At 38.0% G+C, this 19682-nt stretch overlaps 1 protein-coding gene and 1 pseudogene across 1 annotated transcript in view; one reads left to right on the top strand and one right to left on the bottom strand.

Moving 5' to 3' along the window:
- Bdp1 (B double prime 1, subunit of RNA polymerase III transcription initiation factor IIIB) overlaps positions 1-19682 on the bottom strand; it is a 105073-nt gene that overhangs the window by 47863 nt on the left and 37528 nt on the right. Inside the window, exons 12-20 of the mRNA XM_042054683.1 lie at positions 19195-19344; positions 15854-16013; positions 12722-12813; positions 10801-11017; positions 8912-9042; positions 4924-6112; positions 4066-4244; positions 3273-3495; positions 1149-1327 (exon numbers count right to left, since the gene is read on the bottom strand). Coding sequence (XP_041910617.1) covers positions 1149-1327; positions 3273-3495; positions 4066-4244; positions 4924-6112; positions 8912-9042; positions 10801-11017; positions 12722-12813; positions 15854-16013; positions 19195-19344 — 2520 coding nt within the window. The remainder of the gene's footprint in view (positions 1-1148; positions 1328-3272; positions 3496-4065; positions 4245-4923; positions 6113-8911; positions 9043-10800; positions 11018-12721; positions 12814-15853; positions 16014-19194; positions 19345-19682) is intronic.
- On the top strand, positions 92-490 carry LOC119809604 (annotated as a pseudogene).

Raw genomic sequence — 19682 nt, 5'->3', positions numbered from 1 at the left:
TCATGAAAATATTTTTTTCAAATCACTCTAGGAAAGTATTTTCTCATTACAAAAATATGTTATAAAAGTTCGGGGAGGATCTCAGGTCATCATGGCGGGCAGACCTGCTGTTGCAGCATCAAGCAAGTGGCTAGATGGTTTTTGAAAATGGTATTATAATGCTTCTGGGTTCAACAAACTGGCTTTAATGCGAGATGATACACTACACGAGACTGAAGGTGTGAAAGAAGCCATAAGAAGGCTTCCTGAGGTTCTCTATAATGACAGAATGTTTCGAATTAAGAGAGCCCTGGACCTGCGCATGCGGCATCAGCTCCCGCCTAAGGAGCAGTGGACAAAATATGAGGAGGACAAATTCTACCTTAAACCCTATCTGAAAGAAGTTATTCGGGAAAGAAAAGAGAAAGAAGAATGGGCAAAGAAGTGATCTTGTAGTTGAGATCTGTGGATGTGCCTGGTCTCAGCATATTTTTATGAAGTTGTTTCAACCTGAATCACAATTTAAGAATTATTTGCAGATGCCTCACTTTAAATAAATGTGTGTTGAAGCCAAAAAAAAAAAAAAAAAAGTTCGGGGAGTCATAGGAAAAAGAGAAATGTTATTTCAGGTTTGGGGATGTAGCCAAGCGAAAGGAGGACACGATGTGCCTAAAATAATGTATAAAAGTCAGATGACAGAATGGTAGGTGCCAAGAACAAAAGAAAAGGGGGGAAGTGGGAAGTGGAGGTTACTATTTAGTAGACACCAAGTTTCATTAATAGTTTATGAAAAGGAAAGTGTTCTGAGGATGGATGGTGGTGTTGCCTGCAAAACAATGAGACGATGCTTTATGTCACTAGTTTTGTACAACTAAAAATGGAAAATTTTATCTTATGTATTTATTTTGCCAATTTTTTAAAAGGCAAGGACTTATACCACATATACATATATATTTTTAGTATGTTACCTTACATAAATCTTAAAAAGTCAACAATAAATAAATAAATAAATCACTAAAAGATGTTCAATTCCATCTAATTTTCAATTTTAGGTGGGTTTGCCCTATAAATTAGACAAATTATTCTCCAAAGCACTTTAAAAAAATAGAGAAATGTTTCAAAGAAAAGCCTCTATTATTTTAGATTTTTAAGGAAATATCACTGTTTACCCAACAGGAACAACTAAGCCATTTTCCTGCTTTTGTGTTGAATGAGAATCCTCTTTGGGTTCACATGAATTGGGTGGGGAAGAGTCCTTCCCAGTCTGCATGCTCGGCAGTATCACAGCATCCTCCTCCTCGTGACCCGGGTTATCATTTTCTCTTGATGTCATTAGAAAAGGCACCTCCTAAAAGTTTAGAAAGAAGAAAAATTCACAAGTTATCAGTACAAGAATGAACTGGCCATTCCTGTAGACGAGGGACAGGTGCGCTTCCTAACACGCCTACTTGCAGAACTCATCTCCTGCAACCATAAACAAGCACATAACGTCATAAACAGGGACAGCCTTTCAGGGACATCCTCCACACATAAAAGATGAATAAAACACTGGAAAGAAGATTAATTTTAATAGGATATTCAATTTTAATTTCATATTTTTTGGAAGACATTGTTGGCACTGAAATCAGGTCCTCATGCATGCAAGGCAAATGCCCTACCAATGAACAAAGAATTTCTTTCTTCCTTCCTTCCTTCTTTTTTCTTTTTGAGATAAGAGTCTCACTGTATAGTTTTGGCTGTCCTGAAACTGTCCACCTCCCTCCCAGGACCTGACTCCTGAATTTTCATACAATGAAGAGACACGGTCTCAGTCTGCTGCCTGTTGAGAGCTAATCTTGACTGCAGCTCTCCAGTTCCAGCCTCTTAAAGAGTTAGGACTATAACGTACAGACTACTAACACACCTAAGTAGCCTTACATATTCTAGTATAAAACCACATTTAAAATGTTTTTCTTTGGGCTGGAGAGATGGCTCAGCGGTTAAGAGCACTGCATGCTCTTCCACAGGTTCTGAGTTCAATTCCCAACAACCACATGGTGGCTCACAACCATCTGCAATGAGATCTGGTGCCCTCTTCTGGCATATAGGCATACATGCAGACAGAACAATATACATAATAAATAAATCTTTAAAAAATGTTTTTCTTTTTACTGAACCCAATAGATGTAGTGGAAATTTCAGATACTAAAGGATGATGGCATTTAGGCATATAATACTTACATATCTATATGTGTTTTAGAATACAGACATAATTTTCAAAATTATGGATTTCATAACAAAAAAATAATAAATAAAAGTAGTTTTTCTATGAGACTGGAGAAATACCCCAGCTGTTAAGTGCACTGGCTGCTTTTCCAGAAGACCTAGGTTCTATTTCCAGCACCCTCATGGTAGCTCATTGCCATCTGTAACTAATCTCAGGGCATCTGAAACCCTCTTCTGGGCTCTGTGAGTACTGTATACATGACATGCACAGACATATATTGAAGCTAAACACTCACACACATAAAATAAGAAAAGCAGTTTAACTTTCACAAAGTTAGAGAAAATACAAATATACAAAGAATTATTCTAAAGTATAAAATATGAATTTTAATTTTAAAAAGTACTTTAAAATACATTCAATTTAGCAAGGCCTGGTATGCAGACCTGTAATTCCAGTTACTTGGGAAACAGGAAGACAAGTTCAAGGTTTGCCTAAATTATAGTGTGAGTTCAAGGCCAACCTGGGCAAACTTAATGAGTACCTGTCTTAAAAGTGAAGAAGGCTGAGAATACAACTCAATGAAAGAAAGCTTCCCAACATCTGTGAGGTCCTAAGGGTTAATCCTCAGGACTACAAGGACAAAACAAAAACCAAAAACCAAGCTGAATGTTAACATTCCATTTTAGAGTTTCTGACACACAATCTTAATCTGTTACGACTAAGTTAATGAAGGAAATAAAATCCACTTCAACTCATATCTAGCATTTTGTTTTTCATGTTATCTTAATAACAATGAAGTGAGACACTATTACTCCATTTTTCCCGAGGAATCTGATACGTCATTTGGTTAATGTGACCTCACCAGAATACCAAGTAGAACCTAAAATGTCTTAGATGCTTCCAAGATACACATTTGTCCACACTTGCCTACCAAACATCAAATATTTTAACATAAACTATATGGACTAATGAGGCACACTAAGCCTAGAATAACACCATCCACACTAAAAGTTCACTCTATGAACCTGGAGCAGTTCAGTAAGCACAGCACCATCAACAGAAACCCTGCCCCCCCATCACCACTCACATGCTGAGAAGAGGGAGAACTGGACTGCTCGCTGTCCTGCTGTAACGCGACAGTCTCCACTGTGTCTGCTTCTGACTTCTTCCCAGGTACACAATGCTCTGCTTCTGGGGTTGCTCTCTTTAAGGCTGCTCTTGACAAGTTTGGTTTTGGTTTTTTGAATCGACTTCTCAGAAAAGGAGCTGGTTTAACTTCGAGTGGCTTCTGTTCTTGAGGAAGAGAGCTGCTTTTGGAACAAGGATTACCAAACTTGACTAGAAGAAATGTGGAAGCGAGTGAACCTAGGACAATCTTAGAGACTGGCAGTAAGCTTTGACTTATTCTTAGACAGGGTCTTTCTATAACCTAGACTGGCTTGGAACCTGGGCCATGCTGGCCTTCAATTTTCCTTCATCCTCCAACCTCTACCTCACAAGTGTGAGGACGGCAGGCATGCACCATCGTATCTATATCTGCCTAATTCTATTTTTTAAGAAAAAAAAATGGAACTATCCACTAAATTCTGAAAAACAGTAAGTTGTACAATCCAGGTACAAACCTATCATTTTTTGCATGAAGAAAATACTGGTCAAACCCATGTTGATTTATGTGTTACATGAAATCTGTTAATAAATCTCACCAATAGCTATCAGAATGGCCTTAATCCCCTCTCCCAATCTTCTATAAGCTATCTCAAAATTTGTAACACTATCCAATTTATGTCATGGCTTGAAGGTTCACTTGTTTTGGAGTAATCTGCGAATGTAACTTCACATTCTTAGTCTGTGAAGGCACAGACCTACACACACACTTGTACCTTGGGCTAGTACGGGAGAACTGCTCCGGGACAGCTGCAGGTTGTATCGCTGGAACCGTTTCACAGTCTGCAGAATTCTCGGAAGACTTCACATGACTTAAGTGACTTGATACTTCCTTGTCCGAGTTTTCTTTTTGTTCCTCAAATGTAGGCATCACTGATATTTCATTGCTAATATTCTAGAGAAAAGTATCACAATACATCATCATAAACAGAAATTCTCTAAGTATTTTATACATTTTAAACAAGTTTATTTCTAAAAGTGATTTAAAAATACAGAAGTTTTTAACTGTTAAATATAAAAATCAGAAATATTAAAACTTAAAATTCAGAATGCCTTCCCCTCATATTGTATATTAAGACTATTCCTAACCACAAATATCATTATACACACACAAAGAGAGAAGAAATCCTTACAAATGCTATTATGAGTATGAACTATAAACGACAGAAAACTTTCACCAAAAGATTTAAAAGTGGAGGCAGTTAGGTGTCAGGGAGAATAAAAACATACACAGGTGTTTATGACCAAAGGAAATAATCTCAGCCTATGTTTATACTCAGGTTGGCACAAATTTAGTCCAATTTCCTATATATATTGCTATCTAAACAAGTAACTCAAACTGTCATTATGATTAGTAATTCTCCCACAATTAGAAAAAATAGTCTTTTTAAATTTTTAAGTGAATACGCAAGTTCTTCAATAATCTGAAATGCAAAGTTTAGGACTGGAAAAGATTTTAGATTTTTATTAGCAATCTTTAAGTATTTGGGGACTTAAGGGTAATAATGATAAATTATTTTAGTAACCTTGCTGAGAAATGAATTTAAATCGTTATAAGACAGAGAAATACATACTTTTCTATCCAGTGAAACCCCGGGGCTGCTGTCATTACTGCTGTTCTGAATTACATCTGCCACGAGCTGCCTTGAGCTATGTTCCTCTGGTTCATGTTCTCTTGGAGAAACATCTACTTTTTCTGTTTTTTCTAAGTCTGCCACCATGTGCTTCCCAACACGGATCTCTCCAGGTCCTCTCTCCCAAGAGACGGAAGTCTCTGCTGTCTCCTTCAGATCTCCACCACTCTCCTCAGTGGCAGTCATCTCTGCCGATGCCAGGACCATCGTGGAAACGTCTCTTTCCCCAGCTCCGTTCAGGTCAAGCTTTTCTTCCACAGCACTCGGCTCCACTCCCGCTTCTTCTGTGTGTGTGCTGCCACACACACCCACCGCATTAGCCAGCTGCTCTGCTGGGGCTTCCGCGGCCTTTCCTCCGGACTCTTCCAGACGCGTCTCCATCTCACCCATGGTTTTGGCCTCCTCTGTCTCCTCTACTAGCACAGATATTCCTTGTCTTTCAATGTCTTCTGAATATGCCTCCCCTTTTCTAGTGCTATCAATCATATCTGTTGTCCTGTCTCTTGTGGGTAACTCTTTTCCAGTTTCTTGCAAGTCTGTCTCCATTTCACTAATTGGACTAACCTCCTTGGGGCCATTTTCTTGTGAAAATGTTTCTCTTCTTCCAGTTTCTTCCAAATTTGTATAAATTTCCTCTGTAGTATCAATCAACTCTGACACGTTCTCCATAGGAGAAATCTCATTTAAAGATGCTTTCAAACTTGTCTCTGTTTCCATGGGGATGTCAATCATTTCTGCTCCCAGCACCCCTGGGGAAATCTCTCTCTCTACTGTTTCCAAACCTATCTCCATCTCCATAGTGACTTCTGTCATTTCTGACATCTTCATGTTAGAAGATGTGTCATTTTCTCCAGTGTCTTTTAAATCGGATTCCAATTCGTTAGTGGCAGGAGTAACAGTAAGAGCAGCAATAGTTACAACTGGAATCTTCTTCCTTGGCGAAGAGTCTGGTTTTGCAGTTTCTTCCAAAGCTGTTGGTATTTCTCCAGAAATGGGAACCTCCTCTGACACCCCTTCCTTGGAGGTCATTCTTTTTCTTCCTGTATTGGGTTTTGGTTTTGGTTTCTGAAATCGCGTCCTTAAAACTGGAGCTTGCTTTAGTTTATTTGCTTTACTGTCCTCTTGAATACTAAAGAAGAGAGAGAGAAAGACAAATTTTAATCAGACTACCAATTGAACAAATGACAGCTAAGGAACCCCTACAGAAACAAAAACTCTCAAATTAAAAAAAAAAAAAAACTGGACAGTGTGGCACACGGCTTTAATCCCAGTACTCAGAAGGCAGAGGCAGGCAGATCTCTATGAGTTCAAGGCCAGCCTGGTCTACAAGAGCTAGTTCCAGAACAGGCTCCAAAGCTACAGAGAAACCCTGTCTCAGGGGAAAGAAAAAAAAGGAGGAGGAGGAGAAGGAAGAAGAAGGAAAAAAAAGGAAGAAGAAGAAAGGAGGAGGAGAACAGGAGAACAACAAGAACTCAGGAGATAAAATCTGGAGGATTTCTGAGACTTTGAGGTCAGCTGGTCTACAGAGTGATTTCCAGGACAGCCAGGGTTATATAGAGAAACGCTGTCTCAAAACTGTGAAAATAAAACAATATTTTAATGGTAGCACATGCCTTTAATCCCAGCAATCAGGAGGCAGAAGCAGGGGTATCTTTGTGAATTTACATAGAGTGCTCCAGGACAGCTTGGTCTACAAGACTCTGATTTTTGTTTTTGTTCTAAAAAAACAAAACAAACAAACAAAAAAAAAACAAAGAAAACCAAAAAAACAAAAAAACAACCAAAAAGCATATTGAGGGACTGAGGTTATAGTTCTGTGGTAGTCAGTGGTAGAATACATACTGAACATGTACGAGGCCCTGAGTTTACTCACAGCACCAGAAGAAGGAGGAGGAGGAGGAGGAGGAAGAGGAGGAGGGGGGGAGGAGGGAGGAGGAAGAGGAAGAAGAAGAGGAGGTTTTGTTTTTATGTGAAATGCAAAATTTTAAATTCAAATTAATAAGAGTATTTTTGGTCAAAAAAAAGAAAAAAGAATGGGGCTGGAGAGATGGCTCAGTGGTTAAGAGCATTGCCTGCTCTTCCAAAGGTCCTGAGTTCAATTCCCGGCAACCACATGGTGGCTCACAACCATCTCTAATGAGGTCTGGTGCCCTCTTCTGGCCTTCAGACATGCACACAGACAGAATATTGTATACATAATAAATAAATATTTAAAAAAAAAAGAAAAAAGAAAAAATAAGAAAAAGTTCAAGGTCATCCTCATCTACATAGTGAGTGCAGTCACCCTAAGCTATATGGGATCCTCTTTCAAACTAAATGAATTTTAAAAATTAATCAGGATTCTAAAACCCAATAAACACTCAAAAAACTTAGTTTTCTTCTAAGATACCATAATTAAAGGAGTCTCATTTAAACCTAGATAAATAAATATAACCAATCTGCCAGATAGCTACAAATAAAATCTATTACCAGAGACATGTAATTACAAAAGTAGTTCTATAGAACACATTAGCAGTAAACAGTTGAAGGGGTACTAGGAAGAAAAGCAATAACAGATGAAGCAAGAAATAAAGGAATGCTTGAAGTGACAGAAATCCAGTCTTTCAAGTTAGATGTTATAAAATAGGTCTATGAAACTTGATCACAGCCAGACTTTAAATGTGAATGTTAAGAGAACAGATATAGAAAATCTAGGCTGTTATCTCTGCATCTACATGCTTCAAGCATTATCAAGCTGTAAGCATCCTAATAATTCCATCAGTCTGGTTTGGTAAAAATAATAAACAGAAACTTTGGCTATGAAGAGGATGGGTTCTACATATAACTGACCTAATTTTAGAAAATCAAACATTACCAAAAAGTAGCATTTCTATTTGGACATAGACATCTAATGAATATGCTTGTGGGTTTTGTTTTGTTGTTGTTATTTTTGGTTTTTCAAGACACAGTTTCTCTGTAGCTTTGGAACCTGTCCTGGTACTAGCTCTTGTAGACCATGCTGGCCTCGAACTTACTGAGATCCACCTGCCTGTGCCTCCCGAGTGCTGGGATTAAAAGGCGTACACCACCACCACCCTGTGAATACGCTAGCTAAGTGAAAAAACTGTTCCTATTAACTCAGATCTTAGTTTATATTAAATAGTTTTCTTCAAATCACCTACAACTTAGGAACTAACATGAAAGCTAAGACATAAACTTCCTTGAAAAGAGCAATTCCTAAACAGTTTTTAAATAAAGCTATACGTAATGACAGCTCCCTTTTACATGTATTTAATGTGAGGGTGGGGCACATGCATATGGAGGTCAGAGGACAACTTGTAGGAGTTGGTTTTCTTGTTGCCCCATGTGGGATCGAATGCAGGTCGTCAAACTTGAGAGAAAGTGCCTCTTTACCCAGCGAGTCAGCTCGTCAACCCTTTACATTTTTGTTTTGTTTTTTAAGACCTATTTTTTTTAATTTATGTGTATGTGTGTTTAAATATACCACATGCATCAGAGGCCAGAGGGTATCAAATGCCTTAGAGCTGCAATTGCAGTCAGCTGTGAGCTAGGTGGTATGGTGCTGGGAACCAAGCCTGGCCCAGATATCTGCAGAAACAGTAAGCAATGTGAACAGCTGAGCCTTCTCTCTAACACCTTATACATTGTTAGCCATAAGAGATGACACACAGACAGAAAGGCCATTTAGTTTGCTTCTGTGGGGTCAGTGAGATGGCTCAGGGGGTAAATGCTTCCTTCTCAGCCTTATGACCAGAGTTCCATTCCCAGGTCAGGAAGGCACAGTGGAAGGAGAACCGACTCCCAAAAGTCGGTCACTGACCTCCATGGCATGCGCGCTCCATTTCTGTCTTATAACACAGAATAAATATAACTAATCTGAACCTTATTAAAAACTTGAAAATTATTTAACTGAATAAACAATGCTCACCTTGGACATTCATTAAGAACCTTGGGCTCATCAGAGTGCACATTTCCTGAAGGATCCTTTTTTTCAGGCTGTGATGTGACATCTTCACACTGGAGGTTTTTAAGTGACTCATTTTCCTTTTGTTGAGGAATCTTAATAAAAAAGTTTGTAGTATTTTAGATTTCACAACAAAACACAAACTTTAAAATTTTTTACTGAAAAATCTATTGTAACCAGGTATTATGATGCACGTTCTGGGACTTGGGAGGTAAATGGAGAAGACCACTTTCCCAAACAAACCTAGGCTTTTGAGGGAATTTGAAAACAATCCAACTGCAAAATATTCCATCTCAGAGCCTTGTCAGTTTGGTTGCTCACCTTCCTGGACTTAGGGGGAGCTGGGAGGACCTTGGACTAAACATAGTGAAGGGAACCCTAATGGCTCTTTGTCTTTGGAGAGGGGTGGAGTGGGGGTATGGGTGGAAGGGAGTGGAGGGAAGGGGGAGGAGAAGGGGAGGAGATAGAAATCTTGAATAAAAAAATGAGAAAAAAAAAAAGAAAAAAAAAGTCAAAATTATAAAATGACAGTCAAAAAACACATTTTAGTGTTTTTCCTTTCACTATCTTAAAAATTCCATAAGTCACATATTTACCACGTCTCAAAGCCCTAGTCTTTGCTGCACCATCAGAAAGCGATGTTTCAGACTCATCTACTTTGGTCTGTTTCCATCACATTTGTCAGAAATCATCCACGGTGCTTGGATTTCTAAGTTCTTACTCTTTTAAGTACTTTAGAGACTGTAGAAACTATAACAACAGACAGGGCTAAGGATGTAGCTCAGGTAGTAAAAGTGCTTACCTAGCATACTCAAAGCCCTTGCAAGGTTCAATCGACAGCACCACATAAAAACAGGCATGGCTGGGGCTGAAGAGATGGCTCAGAGGTTAAGAGCATTGCCTGCTCTTCCAAAGGTCCTGAGTTCGATTCCCAGCAACCACATGGTGGCTCACAACCATCTCTAATGGGGTCTGGTGCCCTCTTCTGGCGTGCAGGCATACACACAGACAGAATATTGTATACATAATAAATAAATAAATAAATAAATAAATAAATAAATAAATAAATAAATAAATAAATAAAAAACAGGCATGGCTGCACATGCCTACAATCTTAGCATGTGGGTGGAGGCAGAAGGATCAGAGTTCCAAGGTTATTTCTCAGTTACACAGTGAGTTGGAAGCCACTATCTAAAGAGTTGGAAGACTCTATCTAAATTATAAAATTATAGCAGAAAGAACCCAAATGTTAAGTCATGCTAACTCTGCTTTCTTCTAACAACTATATAAATAATCTAAAACTCCATGAGCCAGGGATATAGTTCAGAGGCAAGAGTGCTTTCTTAGGTTTGGTCTTCTACATCTCTCTCTGTATCTCTCTGTATCACATCTCTCTCTCTCTCTCTCTCTCTCTCTCTCTCTCTCTCTCTCTCTCTCTCTCTCTCATGCACACAAACACACACAATTCATTATCTGTTTTGGAAATTTTACTTGAAAGGAGTACTTTCAATATTCTGTTTAAGCCAATATTAAAATTCACATATATGACTATCTTTCCGAAAGGAGGCTGAGAATGTGTTCAAGGGTAGAGTGCTTGCCCATCATGCTTGAGAACCTGGGCTCAATCTGAAGCACAGGGGAAAAACCAAGTCCAAATAGGAGGTAAGATGAGAGCAACCAAGAGTCATGTACAATGCTCAAATATCTAAAATGATTTAACAATAAACAAAACTAGTCACTATGAGATTTTGCCCACAATGTAACAAACACACACAAAAGGTTATTCTAAAAGGGTGAGAGCTTACATTAAGGTTTATATACTTGCTTAATAAATGTTATCAGAATCAACATACCACAACACAGGATTCACTTTGCTCTCTATCAACACAGGATTCATCTTCATTCTTCTCTACATGGGCCCCAATTTTTCCCTGTGGTGTAGGAGTCTCTTCTCTTCCTGCAGCTTTCTGTATATTAGGCCTTGGTCTTTGCATTCGGCCCCTCAATATACGTGCAGGTCGTAAGACCTTTGGTTCACCATCTTCCTGTACACAAGACTTTTCACTCAAACTATAATCACAAAGAAATAACAGTATGATTACAATACAGTCACAAAGTTGTTTGGCTATATAAATAAGTAAGTCATGTTAAATAGGAAGCATTTTTCAAGTATCCACAAGAACATCTTATAAGATAATCATTATACATCTACAATCTACTCTTCCAAACAGACAATTCTGGAAGCCTAGCTATAAAATCCTCATGAACAGTACCACCTCAGCACCCTCCCAAGAGACAAATCTGCCTCTGGCAAGATGCCTTTCCTCATTGCTGATGATGAACTAAAATCCCTCAGAAAATGTAACTGCAAAGCAGAACTTCCTGAGACAGCTGATGGAAGAAAACCATATGCTATCCCCACCCTTCTCCGGACATTCCACATAACATATAAAACATATTCCAGTCAAAGCCTGTGCATTAAAACTGAAAAGACCTACAGCCAAGAACTTTTTAAAGTGCTAAAAACACATGAGAAGAAATAGAGGAACACCTTGAGTAGGACCCTGATAAACAGCTTAGCAAAACGTTCTTCGGTAAACAGTGTTGTTGTTCTTTACGGCATAATTAGCAAAGACACTGAAAGGAAGTGAATCCTCTAAAAAATAGGTGGTGCAGAAGAATCAAGAGGAATGTTATCCTGTGCTTCATTTTCCATTGGAATATCCATTAATGTTGCCTAAGTTATGTCTTTAAAAAAATCAAAATCTTACTTTAAAAATGGAAAAACCTATATCTACCCAATACGTGGCACTATTGTTTCTCTTTCAGGACATCAATGAACATATATAATGCCAGAGAATCAGTGCCAATTCATAGAACAGCATCCATTGAATAGCCAAGAATCTACTACTTACAACCATACTTGGAGCTAGCCAGTGTTATACCCATATCAAGTTAAATATTCCTTTAGAAATCACTTCCTACAAATACAACCATCCACAAACATATCTTAATCATTTATTTATCTGATAAGACTTCTTAGAAATATTAGTAAGTTGAAGGAAGCACAAAACTGCTAACTCAATAGATTCATACACTCATTTAAAAATTTTATATCAGATGGTGGTGGTGAACACCTTTAATCTCAGCACTCAAGAGGCAGATCTCTGAGTTCAAGACCAACCTGATCTACAGAGCAAGTTCCAGGACAGTTATGCAGAGAAACCCTGCCAAGAAAGAAAGAGAAGAAAAAAAAGAAAGAAAGGAAGGAAGGAAGGAAGGAAGGAAGGAAGGAAGGAAAGAGAAAGAAAGAAAGAAAGAAAGAAAGAAAGAAAGAAAGAAAGAAAGAAAGAAAGAAAGAAAGAAAGAGAAAGAAAGAAAGCCCTAAAACTTTTATTTACTTTTTTTTCAGACAGTTCTCCTGTCCCACAGGAGAACTTTAAAATCACCTGAGACGAGGATAATCTTGAACGTCAATTCCCTCACCTACACCTGCAGTGCTGGCATCACAAGCACATGCCGCCACCACACCTGGTTTATGTGAGGCTCCTAAGTGACTGAGGCTTCACACATACGAACCAGATACGACCCGAGGCCTACCCGTACCATCATTTCTATCTCTAACACCAAACACACTGCGTGTTAGCAAAATTTCTTGCTACTATCTACAATGAAAACAGATTTAAAGTATCCTCATTGAAAATTCAGACTTTATTAAAAAGAAAACTAACAATCGCAACCACTCCTGAAGGTCATTTCTTCCCAAGTACTTACTCAGACACAGTTTCAGCACCTAGGTTCTCTCTTTCTGTATTCTCTGTCCCAACATTTTCAGGTACATTCAATCTCTCTTTTTCCACATGATTCTATAAATATAATTTTTTACACTAAAGTTACTTACAATAAAATATTCCGCTGAATGAGAATTAAAACTAAAAATTCTAAATACAGAGCAGATCAAAGTATTATAAAACATTTTTTATAAAAGATTATAAAACAATCTTTTTTGTTTGTTTATTAGCTTGTTTTTTTCAAGACAGGGTTTCTCTGTGTAACTTTGGAGCCTGTGCTGAAACGCACTCTGTAGACCAGGCTGGCTTTAAACTCAGATCCGCCTCTCTCTCTGCCTTCTGTGTGCTGGGATTGCAGGTGTTCGCTACCACCACTTGGTTAAAACGCACAATCTTGTACATAGTTAGAAGGACTTTGCCAATATGAACAGTCTTTAAAATGTCCATATTCACTGACTACTAATATAATTTTAAACTGTATTTTAAGGAAGTAACTGAAGAGTTAGGTATGGCAGCATATGCCTTTAAACCCAACAAATGGAAGGCAGAGGTAGGCAGATCTCTATGGGTTAAGGCCAGCCGGGAGTTTCAGGAAAACCAAAGCTATACACTAAGACCTTGTCTCAAAAGAAAAAAAAAGGAAAAGAATTGAGGGATCCAAAGGAAAGGAAAAGATGCTTGCCACCAATTCTTACAGCATAATTTTAATCAATCTCTAAGACCCACATAATGGAAAAAGAAAACCACTACTCGGCAAGTTATCCTCTGATTCCAGCCCCACTGCACCTCCACACACTATGTAATTATTTTAAAACTTAACAAAAGTAATTGAAAAACATGTAAGCACTAAAATGTTCACCACAATATTATGTAAAATGGCCTACATTGCTAACATAAGTTTTCCAAACATAAAGCAATATTTAAATAAATGCAGTTATACTATATTGCTAAAGTATTATGTTAAAATGTTTTCTAAATGTTTAAATGACACTGAAAATTTTATAAAATCTTAAATACCAAAGGATAAAAAATAAATAAAACCTGAAAGGTAGAGAATGTGGTTCACTGGGGAATTCCTCACCTCACAGTCTATAGCTTTTGCCCTGGCTGCTATCCTGACAGCAGGGGAAGGGAAACAAACTTGGAGAGAAATGTGAAAAGACTGACTGCATAGAGATAATAAAATTATAACTTTTGTTTTGATTCTTAATCTGTATTTCCAAAATTTCTACATAAAATCTGGGCTAGCGTGATGGCTCAGTGGTCAGGAACTTGCATCAAAACTAATGATCGGAGTTTAATCTCCCAAAATGGCACAAAGTAGAGAAAATCAAGTCTGCAAGTTGTTTTCTGACTTCCGTGTGTGTGCTGTGGCATGTGCATGCCACTCTCCTCCACAAATAATTAACTAGATATTGTTTTGAAAAAGCTTCAATTGTACTAGATTATGATTTAACAATAAAAGGGTTATAGCACTGGAGACATGGTTTGTGTGCAAGGCCTTGGGCTTTTGTCACAGATGCCAAAGAAAGCATCTAATAACAAAGGGACTTCCCCAGAGGCAGGAGGAAGGGCAGCGGCAGAACACATACCAGCACTTGAGACTCTGAGTCCTGTATGCAACAGTTCAAATAAGTGAATGGGGGAGGAAACATAAAGAGCATCTTAAAAATGATTGAGGAAACACTTTAAAACAATTTTAAGACTGTAACTCCCAGAAATATGAATAAATAGGATCTATGTTTGAAAGATTTATTTTATTTATCTATGTCTACTTGTGCGCCTATGTATGAGTGTATGCAGATGCCTAGGGAAGCCAGAAAAAGAAGTCAGATGCCTTGGAGCTGCGATTACAGAAGGCTGTGAGTTATCTGATATGAGTGAGGACTAGGAATGGAATTCAGGTCCAATCAAAGAACAGCATGACCTCTTAACTGCTGAGCCATCTACCCTGCCTAGGGTCAATGCAAATCATAGAGACTTTCTTTTAGCAATGCATACTAACAGTTATAAAAATAGTTTGGATACTTTGAAAAATAATCACAACACTAAGAGAAAAATTTTTTCATTAGAAAGCTCTGTCATACATGGTGACACATCATCCCCTTTAATTTCAACACCAGGAGGCAGAGTCAGGTGGATCTTTGCAAGTTCCAGGCCAGCCTGGTCTACGTAATGATTTACAGCCCAACCAGGACTACACAGTGAGACCTAACTTGAAAACAACAAAACCCTACTTACAAAATTACTTTATTTATTAATCTGAAGAACAAAACCAAATAACCCTGGGGCCAGAGAGATGACTCAATAAGAAGGGTGCTTATGGGGCTGGAGAGATGGCTCAGCAGTTAAAGAGCAATGACTGTACTGCTCTTCAGAGGACCTGAGTTCAGATGCCAGCACCCACATGCCAACTCAAACTGTAACTCCAGTTCCAGAAGCTCTGACAGCCTCACACAGGCATTTATACACACAAAGCACCAACGCACATAAAATAAATAAATAAATTGTAAAAAAAAAAAAAAAAAAAAAAGAGTATTTATAATCCCAGTGCTGGGAAGGCGAAACCTAACAGAAGCCTAGAATTCACTGTCCAGTCATTCTGGCTTAACTGGAAACTGGAAAGCTTCAGGCTGAAAAGAATCCTTAGCTGAAGAAGCAAAGTAGAAGGCTACTGAGAACCAACACTGAAACTGACCCTTGACCTCTACACACATGTACATATATGTACCCATAGACATGCATGCAACACAAACATGAAATCAAACATACAAGAAGTATTTTGAATAAACATTTTGTACAATTTAAAAAGTGAGCTGGGGGATGTCGGTGAGTGTTAGAATGTTTGTTTGCCTAGCATGACCAAGGTCTAGATGCATTCCTAATTGCATGTGCGTGCACACATCAAATTTATCATTGAGATTTTTTTCAATTGTTATAGCTCACCTCCTGAAGAAAACACATGAAAAAGACTAATAAACACAAATCTAATTTTAAGTTATTGTGTTTTCCTATCAGTAACAAGAGTTTGGAATTACAAGCTAAATATTTTATTTGTAATTACTTAGAAAATATGTTTATAGCTTTCTTTTCCTTGCATTCTCTTTGGCTGCACCTTTTCAGCTGAAGTTTCTGAAGGTGAGATTTTGCTCCTTTCATCTTGTTTATCTTGAGAAACAACTGACTTCTTCCCAACTGCCCTGGACAGATTAGGTTTAGGTCTCTGCAGTCGACTTCTGGATTTTGGTTTAACATTTTCTGCTTGTTCAGTCTCTCTAAAAAGAAGAAAATGGATGTTATTTGAATTGCAACCAACATGTAGTCATGATCAAATAAAATTCTAAAAAACTGGAGAATTCAAAGAACTCCTTAAAGCCCTGACGCTGACGTACTCTATTAGATGTTAAAAACATATCAACATCAGTAATTAAGATGTAAAGTGGTGCCAAAAGACACATGAACATGTAAATGAAACACAACAGTAAATAATTCCAAAGCAGATCTGATTTTAAAACATACTAAAGATCGTCTCCCAAAATAGAAAAGTTGAAATGTGTAACACAGGATATTTAAAAAATAAATGTTATGCTATGTTTGAGGGTGCATGCCTTTAAACCCAGCACTAAAGAGGAAGAGGCAGGTGGATCTCTCTATGTTTGAGGCCAGCCTAAAATACACAGCAAGTGCCAAGACAGCCAAGACTACATAGCAAGAACCTGTTTCAAAAAAAGAAGCAAAAAGTAAAAATAAACATTACACAAAACCAACTTCTAATGAGAAAACTGATTAACAAAACAGAGCGAGTTCCATCCGTTGCACTATACTGATAATATATTCCAAGTAGATCAGACATTAAAATGAAGGCAGAAAGAACAAAAGAAAGTTAACTTTATAAACTTTAATTAAGATGGAGTAAATCTAAGATTTCATAAAAAGTAGAAAAAAAACTAGAAATCAGATAACATAAAAATAAAAACCTGGGGGCTAAAGATATGGTTCAGTAGATTAAGGAACTTGCCATCAAGACTGACTCCTGGAGGAGAGCACCATCTCCTCAAGTTGTCCTCTGACTTTTACATGTGTTCCACACACAAACACACACACACACATATTCTTTAAGCAAACACTTCCATTTTTAAACCTTCAATGAAAAACATACTTGCAAACTGGCATAAAAGTGAAAGCAAAAATTCTAAGTATTTGTAAAAACAACCTATAATGTCACAAGTGGAGAACAAACAACACAAACTAGAAAACATTCAAATGATGAAACACTATAAAGCTATAAAAATAAAAGATATGGGGCTGGAGAGATGGCTCAGAGGTTAAGAGCATTGCCTGCTCTTCCAAAGGTCCTGAGTTCAATTCCCAGCAACCACATGGTGGCTCACAACCATCTGTAATAAGGTCTGGTGCCCTCTTCTGGCCTGCAGGCATACACACAGACAGAATGTTATATACATAATAAATAAATAAATATTTAAAAATAAAATAAAAGATATGTTTTATATAAGAGTAGGGGGGAGGACCCTGCAAAACATTATGTCTGAGTATGTTACGGTTAGGTTTGTTTCAGCATACACTTAAAGTCCCTGAAAGAACACTACTCATTCTTTAGAAGGAAGACAGGGTGGAGGAGACTTTGCTTCTTAATGTTTAACCAAACAAATAGAGTATACTCCAAAAATTAATTTAAAAATTTTGATTCTCAATGTGGTATGCTCCATTAAAAATCAGCATTCATGAGTTGAACAGATTTTGTTCCTTTTTCTTCTTTTCGTGTGCATGTGATATACATGTGTGCTCGTGTTCATGTGTGGATGTGGGTGGCTGTGTAGGCCTGAAATGGCTGTTCTTGGTTATGAACTTGACTACATCTGGAACTAACTAAAATCCACTGAGCACACTTGTGAGGGATTTTTTTTTTCTTAATTAAATAATTTGAAGTGGGTAGACCCATTTCTAATCTGAGTCTTTGAGGTAGGGAGACATACCTTTAATCCAGATCTTTAGAGATGGGAGGGTCCACCTTTAATCTGGGCCACACCATTTTGCAACAGCCCATATAAAGGATATGGAAGAAGGGAGCGCTTTGTTCTTTGCTTGCTTGCTCTCACTGGCAAGTTCATTCATTTACTGGTTTCGGAGACTATCTCTTCAGGATTCCAGCACACAGTGAAGACCAGCTGAGACATCCATCCTCATGGACTGAACTACTGAATTCTAGAACCTTCCACTGGTGGACACCCATTGTTGTACTAGCTGGACCACAGCCTGTAAGCCAATCTAATAAATTCCCCTTCTATGACTATCAGTATCTCTCTACACACACACATACATATGGTGTAGGAGGTTCTTCTGTTCATGTGTTGCTTTCATTGGCTAATGAATAAAGAAATTGCTTTGGGCCTGATAAGGCAAAACTTAGGTAGGTGGAGAACTGAATGCTGGGAAGAAGGGCAGAATAAGAGATGCCTTGGATCTTCTGCCTGAGACTGATGCCAGTTAGGATCTTGCCAGTAAACTAGTCACGTGACGATACACAGATTAATAGAAATGAGTTAATAATAAGATGTAAGAATTAGCTAACAAGAAACTAGAGCTAATGGGCCAGGCAGAAGTTTTGATTAATACAGTTTCTGTGTGGTTATTTCTGGTGTAAGCTAGCTGGGCAGCTGGCACAAACAAGTGGTCTGCTCCCACCAACATACTTACATATTCATTTTATAGGTACTGTTCCTCTACTGAACCCTGACTAATACAAGACCCAACACTGACCTTGGGAATCTTCCTCAATGATTCATTCCCCTATTCTTCGAGGTAAGATCTCTCAATCAAACCCAGTGCTTCCTAATTATATGTAGGCTGCCAGGCCCACACAGTATTTCCATTCTATAATGAAACAGAATCCCAAGAGAAAGAAACAGAAAGTGCAATCTTTTGATGACATGTGATTGAGAGACTGCAGTAAAATCACCTGTTAAGTGATCAACACACTAAGAGTCCCTTCTACTCCCTAAATGTTAAGATCTTTATCAAGAGGATGGAGAAATGCTTCAGCAGTTAAGAGCTCCTGGATTTGGTTCCTAACATCACATAGGATGGCTCACAACTGCCTCTAACTCCAGCTCCAATAGGATCTGGCACACACACAAATGCATAAATCCACATACACATATGCGTATGTCTGCTGTCTGTCTGTCTGTCTGTCTGTCTGTCTATCTATCTATCTATCTATCTATCTATCTATCTATCTATATGTCTAATTTAAAATAATAAATATCTATCTTTAAAAACACAGTTTATCAGAGACTGGAGATACAACTTAGCGTTTCAGTCTTAGAAGATATGCCCATACCATGTAATGTCCTGGGTTTAATCCCAAAATCAAAAAAGAAAACGTTTAATAGTTTTAGAACATTCCTAAGAAGAAACCCGACTGTATAAAATACTTACAGTGGTCTATTCTCTAAGCCAACGTTTCTTTCTTCTGTTCCAGCATTATTTACTTCACAGGAGGCAGAACATGCAACTTCTGACAAAGGCAAATCTGCAGCATTTGACTCTGAGGACTCACTTGCTAGCAGCATGATATCTTGTTGATTACTAAGGAAGGGAAAATGTATCAGGAGGAACATACTACTATAAATAAATTTTTATACCACTAAAGGACACAAACATGCTTGCTAATATGGTGCGAAACCTCTTGCCATCATTCTTGTGTTTTTGAACCTGGGTTTTTTTTTATTGACCTAAGGCTCACCAATTAGCCTAGGAAGGCTGGTGAGCAAGCCCAAGCATCTCATCTCTTCCTCCTACATACTGGGATTATCAGTGTGTAATACTACACCTGGCTTTTGATATGGGTGCTGGGAATTAAACATTAACATCATGGCGGTCCATGATGTAATTCCAGCACCTGGGAGGCACTTATTTGGAGGAGG

The sequence above is a fragment of the Arvicola amphibius genome, chromosome 3 (genome assembly GCF_903992535.2).
Source record: "Arvicola amphibius chromosome 3, mArvAmp1.2, whole genome shotgun sequence".
Taxonomy (NCBI): Eukaryota; Metazoa; Chordata; class Mammalia; order Rodentia; family Cricetidae; genus Arvicola; species Arvicola amphibius.
Note: the sequence above shows the minus strand (reverse complement) of the source record. Positions and strands in the feature narration are given on the sequence as shown.